Below are 18,930 nucleotides of genomic sequence, written 5' to 3' on the forward strand. Positions count from 1 at the left end.
AAACTCACTTGGCACTGCATTCAGCATGTCAGGCCTCAAAAAACAAGGAGAAAATCTTAGAGAAAATGTGGAAAATCTTCTCTCAAAGATCTTACCGTACTGGAAAAACTGTGTGCAAAGAAAAAGGCCTTCACTTTATCCAAAATTTCATCAAAGAAGACCAGCAGGCACAAGAGGAACTGTGGCCAAAAATTAAAAATGCCAGATCTCAGGGTAAGGTGGCTAGTTTAAAAAATTATTTTTTACTTCACTAAAAAATGGGAATACTTGAAATACAAAATACATGTTCGTTCTATATCTATTAGATTAAGTCTTATAAAACTCAACCTGGAAGAAGAAAGAATAGTTAAAGAACTGAATTTAATCTTTATTAAACAAACATTAACGGATACTGAAAAAGACAACCTTGCGGTCCTACAATCTAAATTAGACAATGTTTATGAAAGAAAGGCTTGTGGAGCTTTTATCAGATCGAGGGCCGGATGAACTGAGGAAGGAGAGAGAAATTCTGCATACTTTTGCAGATTTGAGAAAAGGCGACAACAAACTAGACTTAAACTAGAAACACTTATGTCCATAAATGAATTTAAAGCTTTCAGAAAGAATGTGGTGATGGAGACATGTGCTTGTTTTTTTAGATGTTTTTATGACTATGTACTTGTCTTACTATAATTTGTACTTTGGCTGCTACCTTGGCCAGGTCTCTCTTGAAAAAGAGATTTTGAATCTCAATGGGACCTCCTGGTTAAATAAAGGTTTAATAATAATAATAACAAAACTATATAAAATCCCCTTGATAACACAGCGTGCACAAACCGAAAATTAATCACAAAAGAAATCAGTCGCTTCTGACAAAACCTCTATTGCTCATCCTTTTCCGCCCAAGACTGCGACCTCCTGCTGGGTCAAATCAAAGAATTTATTCCACAAATCACTGAAGATTTCAGGGAAAATGTGATAAAAACATTTTTATAGAAGAGCTTGATGATGCTAGCATGTGCCTAAAAACTTATAAATCTCCAGGCCAGGATGGCTTAATTGCCAACTTTTATAGGTATTTCTGGGAATGTCTTAGAGGCTTCCTATTTCAGGTCTTTGATGAGATAATGAGTAACTACTCACTTCCAGAAAGTATTAAACAAGGTATCATCACTCTTCCCAAAACCAGGAAGACACAACAAGATTCTAGATAACTGTTCAATTTCTCTCTTGAACTGTGACTACAAATTATTGACGTATATTTACACTAACAGACTAAAGAAAGGTCTTATGGATGTAATTACTAGGACACAAACTGGTTTTAAGAGCGAAAGATCCACACACAATAATATCAGACTGGTGCAGGATTTACTTGAGTACAGCGACTGGACTGAAGACAAAGGTTTTATTCTATTGCTGGACTTCTAAAAGGCTTTTGATAAGTTAAAGCATCAGTTTCTTTTCAAAGTTTTACATATTTATGGCTTTGGGCCAAACTTCTGTACAGTAGTAGAAAGTTTCTAGAACAGTACAAGCTCAGTAGCACTTCTACATGGTACCTGTCCGTGTTTTACTATTGACAGAGGTGTAAAACAAAGATGTAACATCTCCCCGTTTCTCTTCATTGTGTCAGCTGAATTAATAGCCATTTAAATTAAAAAATTCTGAAATACAAAAATGGAGAGTGTTTGTTGACCAAATCATAAATAGTCAACTACAGACGTGGACAAAATTGTTTGATTGCAGTGATTGTCTCAAAAGGTTGTACAACAAAATATTAAGTTAAGGGTACCACAATTTTTGTCCAGGCCTGTTTCATGAGTTTTTTTTTTTTAATAATCCTGTTAAAGTGTGGTTGAAAAATAATGTCTGACTTTCATTGGTTAAATTTCATAGAATTTTTATTTATTATTACTTTTGTCAGACTCAAGTCATTTCTGTGACCATTGTGAGTTTTTCTTTCATTAACCGAAGGGTACCAACACTTTTGTCCAAGCCTGTAACTGATGACACCACCATCTTCCTAAAAGATCTGGAACCAGTCCTCTGTGTTCTTGAAATAATAAATATATTAAAAAAAAAAAAAAAAGGTTTAACATTAAATGTAAATGTAAATGTTGTAAATGTAAACTCAGAGAAAATTTTAACATAGAAAATAAAATCCAGACCTGAAAATCGCAGTTTAATAAATGGCTTCAGAGAGACCTGACACTCTTTGGTAGAATTTACTTAACCAAAATGGAGTCACTGGCTCAGTGCATATAATGAAATGGTAAATGACTTTAAGGATCGGGGTTTACAAGCAAATGACTTTGTGAATGTTTCACTAAACTGGTTAAAATCCTTTTTGATTAATAAAAATAGCATTTGGTATGGTCTTCCCAAAGGTTTCTTCAAAAAGATGGGAAATATTGAATTTGTTCTTACATGTGATTTTTGTACAAACAGACTTCATGTTAAGTTATCCTCTGTTCAAAGACAGGTATTGTTATGTTGGAAACTCATGTACACGCACAATTTTACTCCTCACCAAACTCCTGTCTGGAATAATAGATATGTACTGTATGGAAGACAGTCTTTATTCACACATGTAAGAGGGAAAAAAAACAGTTTTATAAGATACCTTGTAGACAACCACCTCAGTCCCTTAAGAATGATTTAAAAAAAAAAAAGAAAAAAAAAAAACATTAACAACTCCTTCATGTCTATGAAGATTTTAAAAAGAACTAACTCCCCTGTGTCTATGTTTTTTTTGTTTGTTTTTTTTGTCATCTAGTTATGTATTCGTTTTATATTTACTGTTTTTTAGGTATTTCCTTTTCATCCCGGTTGTTTGTCTCCTTACTCTCCTGCCTTTTGAGACATTTACTGGTTCCTGTCTTGGATCTTATTGTTGTGTGTGCCTTGTAGTTGAGGCTACGAGCTGCTGTTTTGTGTTAATGCATGCCACATTTTTGTACAGACGTTCAATAATAATAATAATAATAATAATAATAATAATAATAAGTTTGCCCCGACTTTCCGAGTCGTATAGCCGTCTTGAGGGGGCGTTCGCGTTGTATTTCCGACTGAGGACCCGGAAAGTCCGACTTCCGAGTAGACAACGAACGCACCATATATATGGCACCTTGGCTGTAAATATTTGAGCATGCGCAGTATTGCGGAAATGGTGACAACGTAGCTCGTGTCACTCGAATTTAAACGGTGAGGGAGAAATATCTACTTAAACAAGTCCACGGCTGAAAATGGCGAGGTATATGAGGCCTCCCAACACGTCTCTCTTCGTAAGAAACATCTCTGATGAATCAAGGTATGCTGCTATTTTCGTGTTGCTGCATTGTACGCAGATGTGCTAAAGCTAACGTTATGCTAGCAAATTAGCAAAGCAGACATCATCACCAAATGGCTAACTTACGTCAACTTCATGTCTGATTCGGGTTTAGAGTAGACTTGGAAGTATTTTTTTAACCCAATATTACTTATGACGATGATTAAGAATTATTATCTAACACACTCTCAGTACACACGCGTTGCTATTAGCAAGTAAGCAAACAAGAATCAGAGATTAGGTGTCGAAGCCTGAGTAAATGGTTACACTTGTAAAATAATCTGTTTTTATTTTGTTCATAAATGCCAATCTGAAAATAATAATAAAAACAGCCAGACTGATATGTTGTAAACAATATTTTATTTATAGGCAGCATTCAAATAGGCATGTTAAACATTAAAATATTTACAAGTGGACAATTGTAAAATATCTATAAATTATTTTTAGTGAGTTTTTAGTGAGTACTGTTATGAGCATAAATATAAATTCAGACTTTTAAAAGTTTGTATTATTTAAGTTTCAGAAAATTATTAAAGACCAAAACTGAACCAGGTTAGCCATAAACAAATTTCTGATTTTTTTTTTATAATTTCTGATTTTTAATGAAAGTCTGCAGACGTGTTTCACAGAGGCTTATCTACGCATTAAAGTGTAACTACACACGCCTACTTTTTGCGTAATTCCACCGACTGCTGAATTAGAAAAAGTCTGAAACTGCAAGGGTTGTGGTAGGAGGGTTGAGGTGATCAGTGAGCGGAGAGTGGGCGGGACCAGCGTTACCACAGAGCCCTATTTGAGGTGGAAGACTTTCCCCCCTGAATATTCTCAGCTACACATAAACAAGGTGGTCTTGAACGGTATCAGTCTGAGCTGTTAGCACTGTTTAGCTGGCCTGTCAACAGCTCCAGCAGACTTTGGAAAGCTGTGGAGACTCGTGGCAGGTTGTGGCAGCTGCAGGAAGTGCTGCTGTAATGGGCTCGACACATGGGGGGCGACCAACAACAGCAACAGGTGAAACTCATCGCCGCCCTGGTAAAACCAAACACACCAGACGCACAGAAATTTGATTGGTTATGAAACTGGAGGGAATTTTGACATTTTCAAAGCAGTCTGTGACATACAAGGCATGAAGAGTGAAGAGTCAGAAGATTTTGCTGAAATCAAAATGTTGCTTTTGACCCTACTGTACAAAGAAAGACAACCCTGGATTCATCCTATTTTACAAACGAGGGAAACGGTGTGATGAATATCATTTGATGGAGGACATCAAGGCTGATCCAAATAAATTCAGAACCTACGTCCACGACTGCCTTTTTTTTTTACATCTCTATAATCTTTGCGTGAAGCATCGTAAAGTATGTGGAAGTCGGACACAGCTAAAATGACCTGTTCCTCCATGTTGAAAGTGTTTCCAGACTGTCTAGCCTTCTCTCAGATCATTGGTCCGTCCATGAAGCCCCTCACTGATTGGTTATAGTGCCATGCAGTAGCGACAAAAATTTAACATTTTTCTATTTTCCTGTATCGCAAGCCCCATGTGCACATCTAATGGGCTCGACATATGAGCTGCTACAAGAGCTGTTTTTCTTTAATATTATTATTTTTAAACAATTAAAATATATAAGGAGCACTTTGGCAAATTTAAACTCAGGAACTTTTATAGCCTAATTGGTATGAAAACTTGGTGTTAAAATGAGAAATTAACCTAGCTACTGTAATTAACAAAAAATAAGTATTGAACTTTTCAGCCTCCTGGAAAGTAATAGTGCATGGAATTTCAGGTTTTTCTTTTTACCTGGCTACTGTAATTAAGTTGACTTAATTGAGTTTTTACTTGTACAGTGTCTAAACTATTAAGGTTTCAAATCACTTTGTAACATGTGCCTGCTATTTGTTGTGCCATGTGCTGTGCTGGCACCAGCTTTTGTGTATAACCTGTCTGCTGGGCTTCAGCCAAATTTAAATGGTACCCAGCAGAATAAATGTGCTTATTTCATGACACTTCAGGCCAGAGGATTTGCGACGTGAGTTTGGTCGTTATGGACCAATTGTAGATGTCTACATCCCACTTGACTTCTATACACGGCGGCCAAGAGGATTTGCTTACGTTCAATATCCTTTATTCTTTTTATTTTGATTTGAAAATGCAAAACATGATGCCTGAACCTAAAGTTGAAGAAATTTCAGACTTCAAGACTGGTCATCTCAGTATTAATATATAGCAATGTTAATGTAATTCAGTTTGTTAGAGATATGTATTTGACATCACATCTATTTCTAACCATTATTTTTCCTGTTGTTGCCTTAGAATGTTAAAGATACAGTTCTGGAGACCCCACATCAAAGTTGAAAGGTGATATTAGAGTAGATTCAACCAAAGACACCCAGGCAACAAGCAATAGTGGAATTTGGAAAATAAAGTGAAAAGCATGAAGATGCAAAGAGGACAAAATGTGAGCAGCAGACTTCCGTTTGTCTACCAAAGGGACGAAAAGCAAAGTGTTTATTGGGCAAAGACAAGCAGGAACCCCCCAAGTTCTTCTGCCAAGACAATAAAGGTCACGCTGAAGTCAAACATGTTAAAGGTAAAAAGCCAAACTTTTGTATCCTCCAGAATCTGATCACCATACATACTTGTCTTGTCTGCATAATCTGAAATCAGATTCCCCAATTGATTTTTTTTTGCTGTTTTACCAAATACTTATTTCTGATTAGTAAATGTTACCAGAACTATAAATTATATTTTTTACTGAATAACTGATTCCTCCCCTGCTCCCATTGATCCAATAGCTATATCCCAGTCTTTTTGTGCACAAGTGTCTGTGTCTGTGTGTGTGTGTTTGTGTGTGTGCGCACCAGTCTGTCTCAACTATCAAAATTTCAAAATGAATGGCCTTAACTATCCAGCATATTCGAAGATGTCCGGGATGCAGAAGATGCTCTTCACAACCTGGATCGTAAATGGGTTTGTGGTCGCCAGATCGAGATCCAGTTTGCCCAGGGAGACCGCAAGAGTATGAACCGACATTCCCATTTAAACATAGAAACCACAATGCCACATAAGAAACTGTGCTGGAAACCTGGTGTATTCTTACTAAATATTTTGTCAATTTTTCTATTAAGCACCAAACCAGATGAAGGCCAAGGAGCGACTTTCACCTCGCAGTTCCTCCCGCTATGATGATGATCGGGATAGCTACCGAAGACGCTCACGCAGCCGCAGCTATGATCGTCGGAGATCCCGAAGCCCTTCTTATGAGCGTCGCCCTCGGAGATCAGAGAGCCCCAGAGAGTGAGTGAGATTGCCCTTTTTAAAGGATTTTTCAGATAAAGTATCCGAACATATTTGTAAATATAACTCAATATCAGTGTTTTCGAGCACCCCTATGTTGTACCTTAACAGTACCAAATGCAGCATTGTTCATTTGTTGGACCAACTTGGCATTCTGTGCCAGTCTGTGTTCAAACTGCACAAAAATAAGTAGCTGTCTGTTGGCACATATCACAATTACACCATATATCACAATTACACCATAATACTGTGTAAAATTAGATGATGTTAGAACAATGTATTTACATCTGTAGGTATGAACTCATACTTTTGTTTTTTTATTACCCTGACACTCACAAAAGGTGTCGGGGTAATATATATATATATATATATATATATATATATATATATATATATATATATATATATATATATATATATATATATATATATATATATATATATATCCAGGGAAATTTGGGTAATATGAGATTATATATATATATATATATATATAATCTCATATTACCCAAAATTCCCTGAGGGCTCTCCAAAGGGATTAATAAAGTATTTCTATTCTCTCTCTCTCTCTCTATATCTATCTATCTATATATAGATATATCTATAGATATATAGATATATATATCTATATATAGATATATCTATAGATATATAGATATATATATCTATAGATATATATATATAAAAATAAAAGTACAAAAAATAAACCGTAAAATTAACAATGCTGTGGATAATTATTATGAGGAATTGTTACGTAACATAGGTCCGTTCTAACCCTGCCAAGTATTTAAGTTTTTTTTCTGTCCCCTCTATAGCTCTGGATCCTACAGCCGACATAGACAGAACAGAAGCTATGAAAATGAGAAGTGGGCTATTTTTCCATCTTGCACTATTTAAATGAAAATCTCAGTTTCTCTTCTGAACACTAATATTATTAATTTAGCAGGTACAGAGGTCCTCCCCGTGACCACCATAGGACACATCAGGAGCCCGGCTCACACAGCCACACCCCTTCACCATCCAGATCAAGGCCCAAAGATAAAAAGAGTCAGTCTAAGTCAGACAGCCCAGCTGAAGACTTCCACCCGACCTCCAGCTCCTACAAACAGTCTTTGGGGAGGTCCCCATCACGGTCCTACTCTCGATCCATGTCTCGATCACGTTCTCGCTCCAGGTCCTGGGCTGGCCGCAAATCTGGCGGCCACTGAGTCTTCCTCCATTTTATATGAGGAGACATGTACCCAGTGTTTTTGTTTAACTTTGTACTAACTAGTATTATGCCTACTGTTGATATTTTAGTTAATGTCATTGTAAAAGGGAAGACTACAACATGACCCTGGGCTACTTTTATCAACGTCGTAGAGGGGTTTTTTTTTTTTTTTTTTGTGTGTGTATGCAAATGTGGGAGGTCTTACAGGTTTTGATTTACCATTTGTACTTTTAGTTAGTACCAAATAAAATAAAATAATGTCTCCTTGTCCCTGTTGAATATGGATAAATTTAACTCGATGCCTTGACTTAGTGATAACTAAAGCCTATTGGGAAGCTTAAACTGTCATAATAGCGGTGAATTACTAGAGCAAATGGTATTGTGTTCAGTATACCTTGAGACTGGGTAGTAAAACCAACCTTTCTTACCAAATCAGGAATAGGCCAACTTCTTATAGTGCAGATATACACAAGAGAAAAACAACATTGGGGGGGAGGGGAAGGGATTTATTTAATTTGTTTACTTTGTTATCAATTCAGAGTAGTTTCTTTTACATTTTTGGATCACAAATTATTACCAATTCTAAACAGGGCACATAGCTTCAAATTCAGTGACGTGTCAGGGGGATAAATTAAAAGCCAATTCATTAAATGTTTTACTTTAGAATGAGGAGACTTTGCCATGCGTAATCACTGACAAAAAGAAAAAAAACACTGACCAAATTCAACTATCAGCTGGCGGAAGTACAGCTGAGAGCTGAAAGTGCATTATAAAAAAGACCTGTTATGAAATGAATAATCTGTTTCAGCATGGGCTTTAAATGAGACACTAAATGTAACATAAGGGCCAGAATTACAAACTGCAAGCACTTTTGTGCTTTAAATCCGACATGTGCAAGTCTCCATGAGCCCAATTGATATTTTATTGAAGTTCTATTTGATTCATGCGTAGCATTTTTCACCCTACACTGTGTTATAAAAAACTTAAAAAAAACATGTGCAAGATATCTGGAAAGATAACAGTGTAGGGGTACTGGCAAATGCTACAGGCAGGTTTATGTTTTACTTTTTTTTTTAACAAAAATATTCTTCAGTATTGAAGTTAAGACATGTCCTTAGCATGTCTTATACATTCAGTGTTATTACTAAAAATACTTTTGTCATACAGGCATCAAACTGCCTGCAAATGTACATATGCTACAAGTACTTTATACATGTCACTATTTACATGGCTCTTTAACTCTTAACAGTTTTGTTACTTTTATGCTGGCCATTAACAGCTTGAACTCTGCAGAAGGGGAAAAACACACAGAACCTCAATAGAGGACTGAACCAAAACAAAATCCATGTTCCATCCAAGATAATCTGTTTCATTTCAATAACATCCTAGCATGTTACTTATGGAGGAAAAGAGAAAAAAAAAGCCTGATTGCAGTGCAAGAGGGTAAATAGTGGGCAGCAAGTGTGCTGATTATCAGCTGGCCAGCCTTTTCAAATTTGTAAACAAACACCAGCGTCTTGCCTTTGAGCTACTTCCCTCTAGAGGCCCTCATGTCTGCCTCACCTTGGGAACAGCTGGATATAGCTTACAGGACCACATTATTTAAATTAGGCCCTCTTCCGCAAGTTAAGGCTACACCATTGCTGTGGGAGGAGGCAGTAACAGTGCTGATTGAACAGACGAACAGCTTTCATTCATCATAGACGCTTTCAGGTAGGAGTGGCAATGATGCCAACCACACAGTGCCAAAAGAAATGCAGCAACATTACTTTGGTTACACACAGCGCTTCAAACACCTTTCAACTTCAACAAAAAAAGGACTTTTTTCTACAAAATAATGCTATGATAAGAGTGTTGTGGACCTTTGCAACACCCACCTCCTATAGTGCATGTGCGCACAGCGCAGTTTAAAAAAAAGGGATACAGGAGGTGGTGATCCAAGGCCCATGTGCGATGGTCTCGTTTGAGGTTATTCTTCTGACCTCTACTTACCCACGAGCTCTTTATATCCAAGAAGAGGAAAACTAGAAAAAGAGGTTTCTTTTCCCTGCAGAACTGCAACTGAGTGCCCTTTTTAAACCCGAAACAAGGAATGTGATAGTTTTAAGGGAAGAAAAAAAAAAGATTGGGTAAAGGACCAATTTGAGCTTCAGTACTAAGCTTTGAACATCACTTCAAAGGCTTATCTTCAACACTTGTGGGAATGAAAAGGCATGTCTGTCCACAAAAATGGACTATAAAAGTTCTGAGATTTCACCTGGTTTATACGAAAAACCTTGTTTGGGGTGGAAAAAAAGCACACTCAATCTGCTTTAACAGCCAACACTAAAAACAACAAAACAAAAGAACAAAAATCCAGTATTTCATCAGTCACAAAATACTGGCTCCACTAAAGGCATCACCAACCAGGAAGACTGCAAGGCTGTAATAATCTTGATTTGAGATAGGATTTAACAGCAAATCAATGCTGTTAATGCCCAACTTTAAAGAATTTCAGTCCAACACCAAGTTATTACAGCTCTGGGGCATTCCCGGTAGGTGAGTACCTCTGAGTCCCAGTACATGCATTGGCTCTTTTTGTGTGGGTATCTCTCTCAAGCCTGCACCTTCAGGAGGCTCTTAAGTTGGAAGGCCATCATCTCCCTGTGGTCACAGGCACCTATTGGGAAAGATACCCAGTGGCTGGGGGGTTTGGGTAACACACTGGGTGAAGGCGGCTCACTGAACTTAGGCCCTGCATAGCTTGGGCTGCCCTGTGCTGCCAGTAATGTGTTAAGGTGGGACACTGCACCCTCCCAGTTCTGATCATAGTTGGTTGTAAAACGGACAGAAGCATTTTTCTCCGCAGACGCGGCCTGCCGCGCCTCTGGAGACCTGTGGTAGGCTGAGCTTTTGTCGTTCCGCCGGTGGCCGAGATGATGAAGGCCACCTGCTACTCCAGCAGATGCTGCTGCTCCATTCTGGTCACGGCTTCTCTGCTTGGCCTTGCCAAGTTGATGGTTCTTCTTGGGGCGTTCAGGGTGGGAAACTGGAATGTTGTACCTCTCTCCACCTCCCATGTTTCTGTGCTACGTGTCACCTAAAAGATTAAGAACGCATTGTGAAGTCAATTGCACAAATTTTATTACAAAATTAAGACTTATTTTTCTATAATAAAAAGATTTGCGGGGTAAAACGCTGAACCCTCAGAGGCAATCTTGCACATATTTAACATGAAACAAATTGCGCTACGTGCAGGAACAGCAGACAGCCAGGGCCGCCACGCCCCTCCCCCACACAGCCAAGCGCTAAAAAGCCCCAGCTCACCTCTTTGTTGTTAGAAAGTTGACGAAGCAGAGATCCCTCTTCAATCTTTCACCTCCAATCGGTCCCCAGGTCCTCGAAGTAGTTCGTCTACTTCTCGCTGCACTTGTGTGTCCAGCAAGGTTTGAAGTTTTCATGTGCCAATGAGCGTAGTTATGCCGTGGAGCCGAGTTGAACATTAATTCACCTCGGCGCACGATGATCCAAGAAGTCGACGGCCTTTAAATCATGAAAATATCCGTTAGACATGTTTAAAACAGACGTGATCGCATATAATTGTGTTTAAGTATATTGTCGTGCAATACAATTACTTTAATTCGATTACTTTGACAAGAGTGCGTCATCAAACAAATTCGTTGATTATTAACAAATCATTACATCATCTCTTCATTAAACTTTTGGACTGCCATAATTTCATTTTTAGCAATCCCGACCATCAAAACAATGTTACATAAGAGAATGAAACGCCGTCCTACTTCTGCATGTACGACGCACGATTAGCTTAGTTCCAGCCGTTTGGATTGGGCTTTGTGCAGTTATTTTTAATATATGTGTATATATGCGAACAAAAAGGGACGCTTTATTAATCACAGTTCAGTCAATTTTAACGTAAATCCACGATCAATACTTGAAAAAATAAAAAAATAACGTTTTTACAATTTGCGTCACTCTACTTTGGCACCAAACCAAAACAAAGAAACTGAACTCAATATGGCGACGATGCACGAAACGGGTTCTCTTACCGACTTCTTCAGGCTTGGTTGGTGAAGCCTTTCGTCAGAAATATATATATAGTTAGCCTCAGATATCCCTCAACGGAATGTGTAGGAAGCACAGCAAGCTATATTTCCTACAAATCCGACTCCCTCGAGGCTTAATGTGATGTAAACAGTGGTCGTAGAAACACCACTTCTCCCTCCCGACTCTGAATTGCAACAAAATGGAATCCACAGCAGTGATATGTAGTCTGTCCGCACATAGATCTGACCAATCGTGAACCAGGAGTGAGCTGAACAACCAATCGGTATCAAGAGAAGCAGACGCATTCATTCCTGTTGCCAGACTGATGACGTCAATCTCCGATCCTCCTCCCCCTTCTTTTGTTGGAGCTCGTTCGGGTATGTCCTGAGAGAAGTGGAGAAAATAACAAAAACAACCACTTTCGATCACTGAAACTTCCCCCCTACTTGACACAACGTATAAAATGATCAATTTGATAAAGCACAAACATGACAAAACACTGCAGTATGAAGGTTTGATCTAATATCAGACACGTTTTTATGTTATGCAATAACAAGATAAACAAGTCATAACGCTTTATACATTTCCTACCACAGGAAGCGACCAAGTTTTAGAGCTCCTATGTGCGTTGTTTAGGTAAAATATGCAACAGCTGCAACGAGCTCAAATAACATCATGCCTGAGATCTGCCCATCCCCCCATGTTATTTGTCTTGGTTGTAAAACAACTTAGGATTATCTTACTAAAACTCACCATCATACCATTTTCACAGCCAAGTGTTATATTTAAAGTTCCATGAGTAATGATATAAAACTTAAAGAAATTTGTTGGATGAATAACTTGGTGAATTCTAAATATTGATGTAATATGTCCTATTTCCTATATACAATAGTCCTTTATAAGGACTGCCACAAGGAGTTGCAAAAGTCTAAATAAGTTATGCAAATGAGTCCTAAGTAATTTTTTTAATGTTATAAATCTGAGGCAATAAATTACGTGATGATTAGTGATGAACACCAGGAAGTAGTTATCTTGATGGGTTTCTTAAATTTGGCTACTGAAGTATGTCAAGAGTTGTAACTATACTTTATGATGTTCTTAAGCATAGTTTTTATTTTATTTTTGGTTATTAATATTTTCTTACTTTTGGAGAATAAAAAGCTTTTCAGTCTCATTGCCATAGAGTTCTATCTACTTTCTTTTTTATTTTTATTTAAAGTTTACGTTTGGAAATGCAAGTTTTACGTTTCTCCTTTTCTGTTTAAGCACATTGACCCGTAACTTTATAGCCTACTGCAAAGTCTTTGAGTAGCTTTTATGGGAGTGTGCAGGTCCAAGTCAACTAAAAATTAGACAGCCAACTTGAAAGAATATTCAAGTCCATGGTCCATACAACTCTCTTTGTTCAAAGAGTCTGGGATTTAAAAGAGTTATGCAACATAGTGTATGTCAACTAGACAGCTGGTTGGCCATGGAAGGAAATTCATAGCAAAGCTGCCTTGGAAAGGGGGTTGCACCCATCAAGAGTAAGCTATGTATGGAAAGTAGGTCACATTGAGGCTTCTGTAGGTTACACACAACCTATTAGGCTGTTTGCAAAGGTTGGCAGTGTAAACACGTCGCAAGGTGAAAGTGCACCAGAGCTCAAAAAGCAGAATGGAAAATGCAAAAACTTCTCAATCCTCTTTTTCTTTCGTAGTCTCGTGTGAGAAATGGATTTCTAAAGTAGGCTGGTCATTCATGACTGGTATTGAGTGTAAATAGTCTGAAGTAAAGGTTTCACTGCCATTTAAGTGATCTCAAATGTGTGAAATACCCAGACGTATAAATAAAGAGAAGTTGGAAAGAACAGAAAGAGAATCGGTTTCACATGATCTTTTGTCCAAACACTTTAAAATGAATCCTTTTGTGTTTTGTTTTATTTAATTTCTGTTTCCTATCTAGCAGTAGCAGAAGTGGAACGTCATTTTACTAACACAAGTACTGTTTTAATACAAGTTCTGAGGTATTTACATATATTTAACGTATTATTGATATGTTTTATTGAACAGTAACACAGAAGATTAAAATAGTGTTTTCTACTCCAGAACATTTGTTTTTCAAAGATTAAACAGGCAGTTTTCAACCTCTCATGATGTTTTATACACTTTAGACATATTAATGTTAATTCCAGAGTAATATTTCCTGCTATTTTACTACTTTAATAAATATTCAGCAATCTAGTCCCTCAACAAAAGATTTGATCGAAGTTTGAATCAGATTTGATTATGAGATTATGTTTTTTATTCTTTCCTCTCACATTAATCATCCCATTGCCTCCCAGGTTCATCTCATATTCCATTATGCAAGACTACACATAAAGTCATATTTAAGAAGCTCCAGCTCCATCTGGTTTCTGAATAAATATGACTGGAGTTTACTTATTTTTGCAAACACAGCTAAATGAAAAACAAGAACATTCGCATTCAATTTTAAGGTTTAACATTTTAAAAGGAAGAAGTAATCAGCACATGGCATATTACACTGTTTCATTGTTTATTTAACAACAAAAACAAAAAACAAACAGTAAGTACTTCCTGTGATTCAATTGCGTGGGGAACCACCTTTAGCGGCAGAAATATTTTTCTAGATTATGCCATCATGCTCACCTCACTGTAAAGGAATTTTGACCCCAACTTTGCTTTGGTTAACTGACATTTGTTAGCATATGTTTATGCAAAGGTGTTAAGATCTGGGCTTGGGGTAATTTTAACCCTAATGCTTGTCTTTTTTAACTATTCTGTTGTAGATTTGCAGCTGTGTTTAGGATCAGTGTTCAGTTCCATAACCTTCTGCCAGCTGATAGAAATAAACCATACTTCTTTAGCTCCTTTTCTAAACGCATCATCATGAAATTCAATATTCAAAATGCCGACTGAGGTTTTTAAGAGTCTGAGATGTAGCTTTTGGGTTTTGAACTATTTCTCTGCACAATCTGACTTTGAGATTAACTTGTTTGACATCTATTCCTGGGAAGACTGGCAGCTGTCTTGAATGTTTTCACTTGTGAATTTCTCATTCATTATTCTCATTGTAAAATAATGAGTTCCATAGTAATTAAAAACAACCATATAATCCTTTCAAGACTGATGGGAAGCAACAATTGCTCATATAAGAGAACAACCAGCAAACTGCTGAAACTTCTTTTTTTACAGAAGTTCACTCACTGCTCATCAATTAATTGGGTTTAATTATCATAATCTGGCTGCAAACTGCCCTCTTGATGTGGTTGACGATGTGCTTAGATTTTCAAACAGTCCTCATGCATTCTGACTCAGATTTTGTGATTAATTTTTTTAATTATTATTTTTTCATTATTGTTATTTATTATTTTATTATACTTTCTGGCTGGGAAATTCCTTCTCTGCATTTTAACCCATCCTAGTTAAACCAGGACCAGACCAGATTCCGGCACCCGGGGAGCAGTTGGGGGTTAGGGCCTTGCTCAAGGGCCCACGGTGGTTCACCTCAGTTGCTAGCGCCCAGAGACTTGAACCCCCATCGTCCAGACCCAAGCCCACCTCTGTAACCACTAGATTTACTACTTTTACATACTTTCATGTGTCTTTTGCATTGCTAGGGTTGTTGAGTCAATTTATTCACTAGTGGGCAGCGCTTAGTTCAGAGTTCATTCCCGCAAGCCGACGTCAGTTTCAGACACAGTATCCAACCACCCAAGTCTTTATTCAAAAGCTTGCACAATTCCTACAGTTGTTCTCGTCTTCATTCTTCTTAGCTTTTTTGTTTCCTATCTGAGCTTCTTCTTCTCTGGTTTGTTTCGTTCGCTGGTCACATGTCAGCTATTCTAATCAGCACTGCCCCCACAATTTCCAGTGGTATTGCTCCGACAGATAGCTAAGTTCCCTGAAAACAGGACAAATTACATTAGACCTGGCCTCTAGACCAATGAGCCATGCCTCCATAATCCAAGGATGGGTGCTCATAGGAACTGTTAGGGCTGGGATATACTTGCTCTAAGTGATACATCCACATACGTATCATGGCTGCCATGTGTTCCTAGTGTTCATTTGGCACGTAGGCCGCTTGCATTGATGCAAGGTAACATGTTGCATGTGTGAGTTGCAATACTGATTTGAATGCTAGAGGTACTCATGCAAACAAGAGCATGATCACAATGTAAATACAATGGCAGATAGTTTTGAAAACCTTCTCTTGAACCTTGTCCGCAACTACTACCATCTGTATGATTTTTCCTACTCTTTGCCCAGTAATAAACACTCATACCTTAACAGCTGGCAACCAATTAGAAGTATTTTGGGGGTTGATGCCCCATAAATACAATGTGACCTGCAGATTGACCTTTTCACTATTTAAAAGTACAAGTGCTATGTACTCCCTATTGAAGTGACCTCTACTATTAAGCGTTTTTTTTGCAGTGCTTCCATCATTCACAGCAAGTATATCCCAGCCCTTAAATGAAGACTAGTTAATTGTTCTTGAGCAAAGGTATGCTGATCGATCGAAATAATAGCATGGTGTCATATGTCATCTGCTGTTGTTGACCTGAGATTGTATCTGATACATACACTCTCAGATGACCAGATGAGGCTTCATGAAGTCCTGAAGCGCTCCAGTCAACAGTCTCAAGGCTTCATGCTCACACAAATCCCCCTACTGGTCTAAGGTTGTAAGACAGGTAGATGTGGCCATTGTCTCTAACTCAGGGGTCTCAAAGTCAAATTGCTCAAGGGCCACTAGTGATATTGTCATCTCATAGAATGCCCACGTTGATAAAAAAAAAAAAAAAAAAAAAAAGTACAGTATTGCCAAACATTTGTTTTATTTGAATTATTGACAGTTCCCACATATTTAACAAAATCATGTGCAGGTGATTTTTCCATGTTTTTACACTAAATAAAAATAGAGTTGTCAAAAATCTTGCACAACAAAAACAAAAAAAATCCCAAGTTCATATGCACCATTTCTAACCCCTCGCCCCACCCCTCTTAACATAGTAAGAATATAATCTGGCTTGACACTACTGTGAGGGAATGATATCTTGGGGACCCGTCCACACAAGGAACCACCTTGACCACATAGGCTGCCATCACAGGGATAGCCCAGGTCCGGGTAGGCTGGGGCACACACCACAGCCATTTGGCCTGAATGCAGGGCCCTTAGCCCACCAGACTCCAGCCATCCCCATGGCAACAACCCTGCAGACCAATCAGACAATGGTCCAGGCATGGAGGGAATACAGAAGGAATACACTGGAGTTAAAATGTTAAAAGTAGAAAATTAAATACATCTAAAAAAAACAATAAGAAAAAATAAAAATGAGTATGAAAGTTTAACTAAAGGAGCTCATATAAAATGTGCCATAGTCATAACAAAAAAAAAAATGAATTTAGGAAATTACAAAACAGGCAGTTTTCAAATAAGTACATGAATAAGTAACATAAAACAAAATTGATATATATAAAAAAAAGTATAAATTGGAGTTGCTTAAACAAGGTAACAACTCAGTTAAAAGTTAAATTAGAAAGGTAGGTTTTGAGACTCTTTTTAAAAGCACCAACAGTCTCTGCAGCCCTAAAGTTCTCTGGCAGACCGTTCGATAGATGTGGGCCGTAATGATAAAACAAATCGTGTCTTTGTGACATTTCAATGCTCTGAGTCGAAAAGGACAACCAGATTTCTCACACAATGACAAGAATTAAAATGTTGGAATTTTGGTAAAATGATGTCTCGTCTTCAGGACCAAAAATTAAAACTTCAGTTTTGTCCTGGTTGAGCTGTAGGAAATTCTCTGCCATCTGTCTTAATATCTAAACAGTTTAAAAGGAAATTTATCTAAAATTTTAACAAAATTAAATACATTTAAATAAAAACAAATGAAAAATCACATATTTCAAACATGTTGTATGTCAATAATCCACCACTAAATTCAAAGCAAACCTTTTGTCATCACTAAAAGCTCGAACCATTTTCATGTAAAAAATGTTAACATTAAAGATTTTCTCCAAACATTTGCAGAATAGGATTTGTTCATAAATATCCTCACTCTCAATGTAACTAATCAAAAGAACAAGTTGTGAATTTCCACTCATATCTGTATTTTCATCTTATTCAACAATGTCTTTTCCCATTTTATTTATTCTTCTGCAGATTGTGTAATTTGACAAAGGCCCAGATCAGAGTTTTTCCACTTTGTTTTTGTCTGGCATGGCTTCTGGAGAAGGTCTTTATTGATGGAGAAAGCTTTTTTCTTTACCTTAGCCTTAAGGAAAGACACCACATATGAATTTCAATGCATGTGCTTATTTATACATTTTGTTTAAACATTTATTGCACTATTATTAAATTTTACATGAACCCTATTTTGTTGTTTTCCTATTTTGTCACATACCCCAGGGGGTATGTGTACCCTTACTTGAGAAACACTCTTTTAGAATCCAGTTTAGGTTTTGTTTTTTAAAGCTTTTAATCAGTGTTTCTCAAACCTGATTCTCGTAAACCACTTCCCTTCATGTTTTAGTTTTTACCAACTCCAGCACACCTGATGTAGATTAATTGAACTGAGCCATTTATTTAGTTAGGTGTGTTAAAATATAGACAACTCTAAAACATGCAGGGCAATGATTTCCCCAGACCAGAACTAAGAAACAGTGCTCTAAATGATAAAGATCCTTTGCTACAAGAGCTGCTGCACCAACATGTTCCGGTTAGAGCTCTGAGGTTTTCAACCCAGCTCCTTCTGGAGGTTTTGTATGCCAAGCTCAAACTGAGAGGTGACAGTCTTTTCTTGGTGGCTGCCTCTAAATTGTGCTTCGCAATAGACACTTTTTGGTTTTAAGTTCATGCTTAAAACTCTTTGTACTGGCTTTTACACAGAGATGAGCTTGGCATTTGTTTGAATTCTTTAGTTTTTATTCTGTTTTTAACATGTCATTTATTCAAATTCAAACCACTTCCTGAACCACTACATACAGTGAGTCTTCAAACGGAATCAGTTGGTGTCACTGACCTGAATTAAAAAAAGCCTAACAAACCTTTTACTAAACACTTCCTGGATTT

The 18,930-nt window shown here is 37.4% G+C and overlaps 2 protein-coding genes and 1 long non-coding RNA gene across 4 annotated transcripts; 1 reads left to right on the top strand and 2 right to left on the bottom strand.

Annotated features, from left to right (window-relative positions):
* Nucleotides 1–1,840: 1,840 nt before the first annotated feature.
* LOC121642260 lies at nt 1,841–5,397 on the bottom strand. The gene is made up of 3 exons (XR_006010863.1): nt 3,935–5,397; nt 2,900–2,905; nt 1,841–1,852 (listed from the first exon to the last, which is right to left on the bottom strand). It is a non-coding gene; the product is annotated as an uncharacterized LOC121642260 (long non-coding RNA).
* srsf10a (serine and arginine rich splicing factor 10a) lies at nt 3,126–8,073 on the top strand. 2 transcript variants are annotated; one of them, XM_041988871.1, is made up of 6 exons: nt 3,126–3,289; nt 5,315–5,419; nt 6,218–6,321; nt 6,431–6,599; nt 7,415–7,465; nt 7,543–8,073. In XM_041988871.1, the coding sequence occupies exons 1-6, from the start codon at nt 3,225–3,227 to the stop codon at nt 7,805–7,807; spliced, it is 759 nt and encodes a 252-aa protein (XP_041844805.1). In that variant the 5' UTR covers nt 3,126–3,224; the 3' UTR covers nt 7,808–8,073. The 2 variants fall into 2 exon arrangements, with proteins under 2 accessions (XP_041844805.1, XP_041844806.1); XM_041988872.1 differs by having other exon boundaries at nt 7,546–8,073.
* Nucleotides 8,074–8,294: 221 nt separating this feature from the next.
* On the bottom strand, nt 8,295–12,054 carry pnrc2 (proline-rich nuclear receptor coactivator 2). Its single transcript, XM_041988874.1, has 3 exons — nt 11,856–12,054; nt 11,116–11,331; nt 8,295–10,888 (listed from the first exon to the last, which is right to left on the bottom strand). The coding sequence occupies exon 3, from the start codon at nt 10,866–10,868 to the stop codon at nt 10,404–10,406; it is 465 nt and encodes a 154-aa protein (XP_041844808.1). The 5' UTR covers nt 10,869–10,888; nt 11,116–11,331; nt 11,856–12,054; the 3' UTR covers nt 8,295–10,403.
* Between the last annotated feature and the right edge of the window lie 6,876 nt (nt 12,055–18,930).

The sequence above is a fragment of the Melanotaenia boesemani genome, chromosome 6 (assembly GCF_017639745.1).
Source record: "Melanotaenia boesemani isolate fMelBoe1 chromosome 6, fMelBoe1.pri, whole genome shotgun sequence".
NCBI classification, from domain to species: Eukaryota; Metazoa; Chordata; class Actinopteri; order Atheriniformes; family Melanotaeniidae; genus Melanotaenia; species Melanotaenia boesemani.

Excerpts from the sequence above, each read along its gene's own strand:
- srsf10a (XM_041988871.1), top strand. The coding sequence starts at position 3,225 with ATGGCGAGGTATATGAGGCCTCCCAACACGTCTCTCTTCGTAAGAAAC. Across the intron at positions 3,290-5,314 it reads AACATCTCTGATGAATCAAG|GCCAGAGGATTTGCGACGTG; the intron begins GTATGCTGCTAT and ends ATGACACTTCAG. Across the intron at positions 7,466-7,542 it reads AGAAGCTATGAAAATGAGAA|CAGGTACAGAGGTCCTCCCC; the intron begins GTGGGCTATTTT and ends TTATTAATTTAG.
- pnrc2 (XM_041988874.1), bottom strand. The coding sequence starts at position 10,868 with ATGGGAGGTGGAGAGAGGTACAACATTCCAGTTTCCCACCCTGAACGC.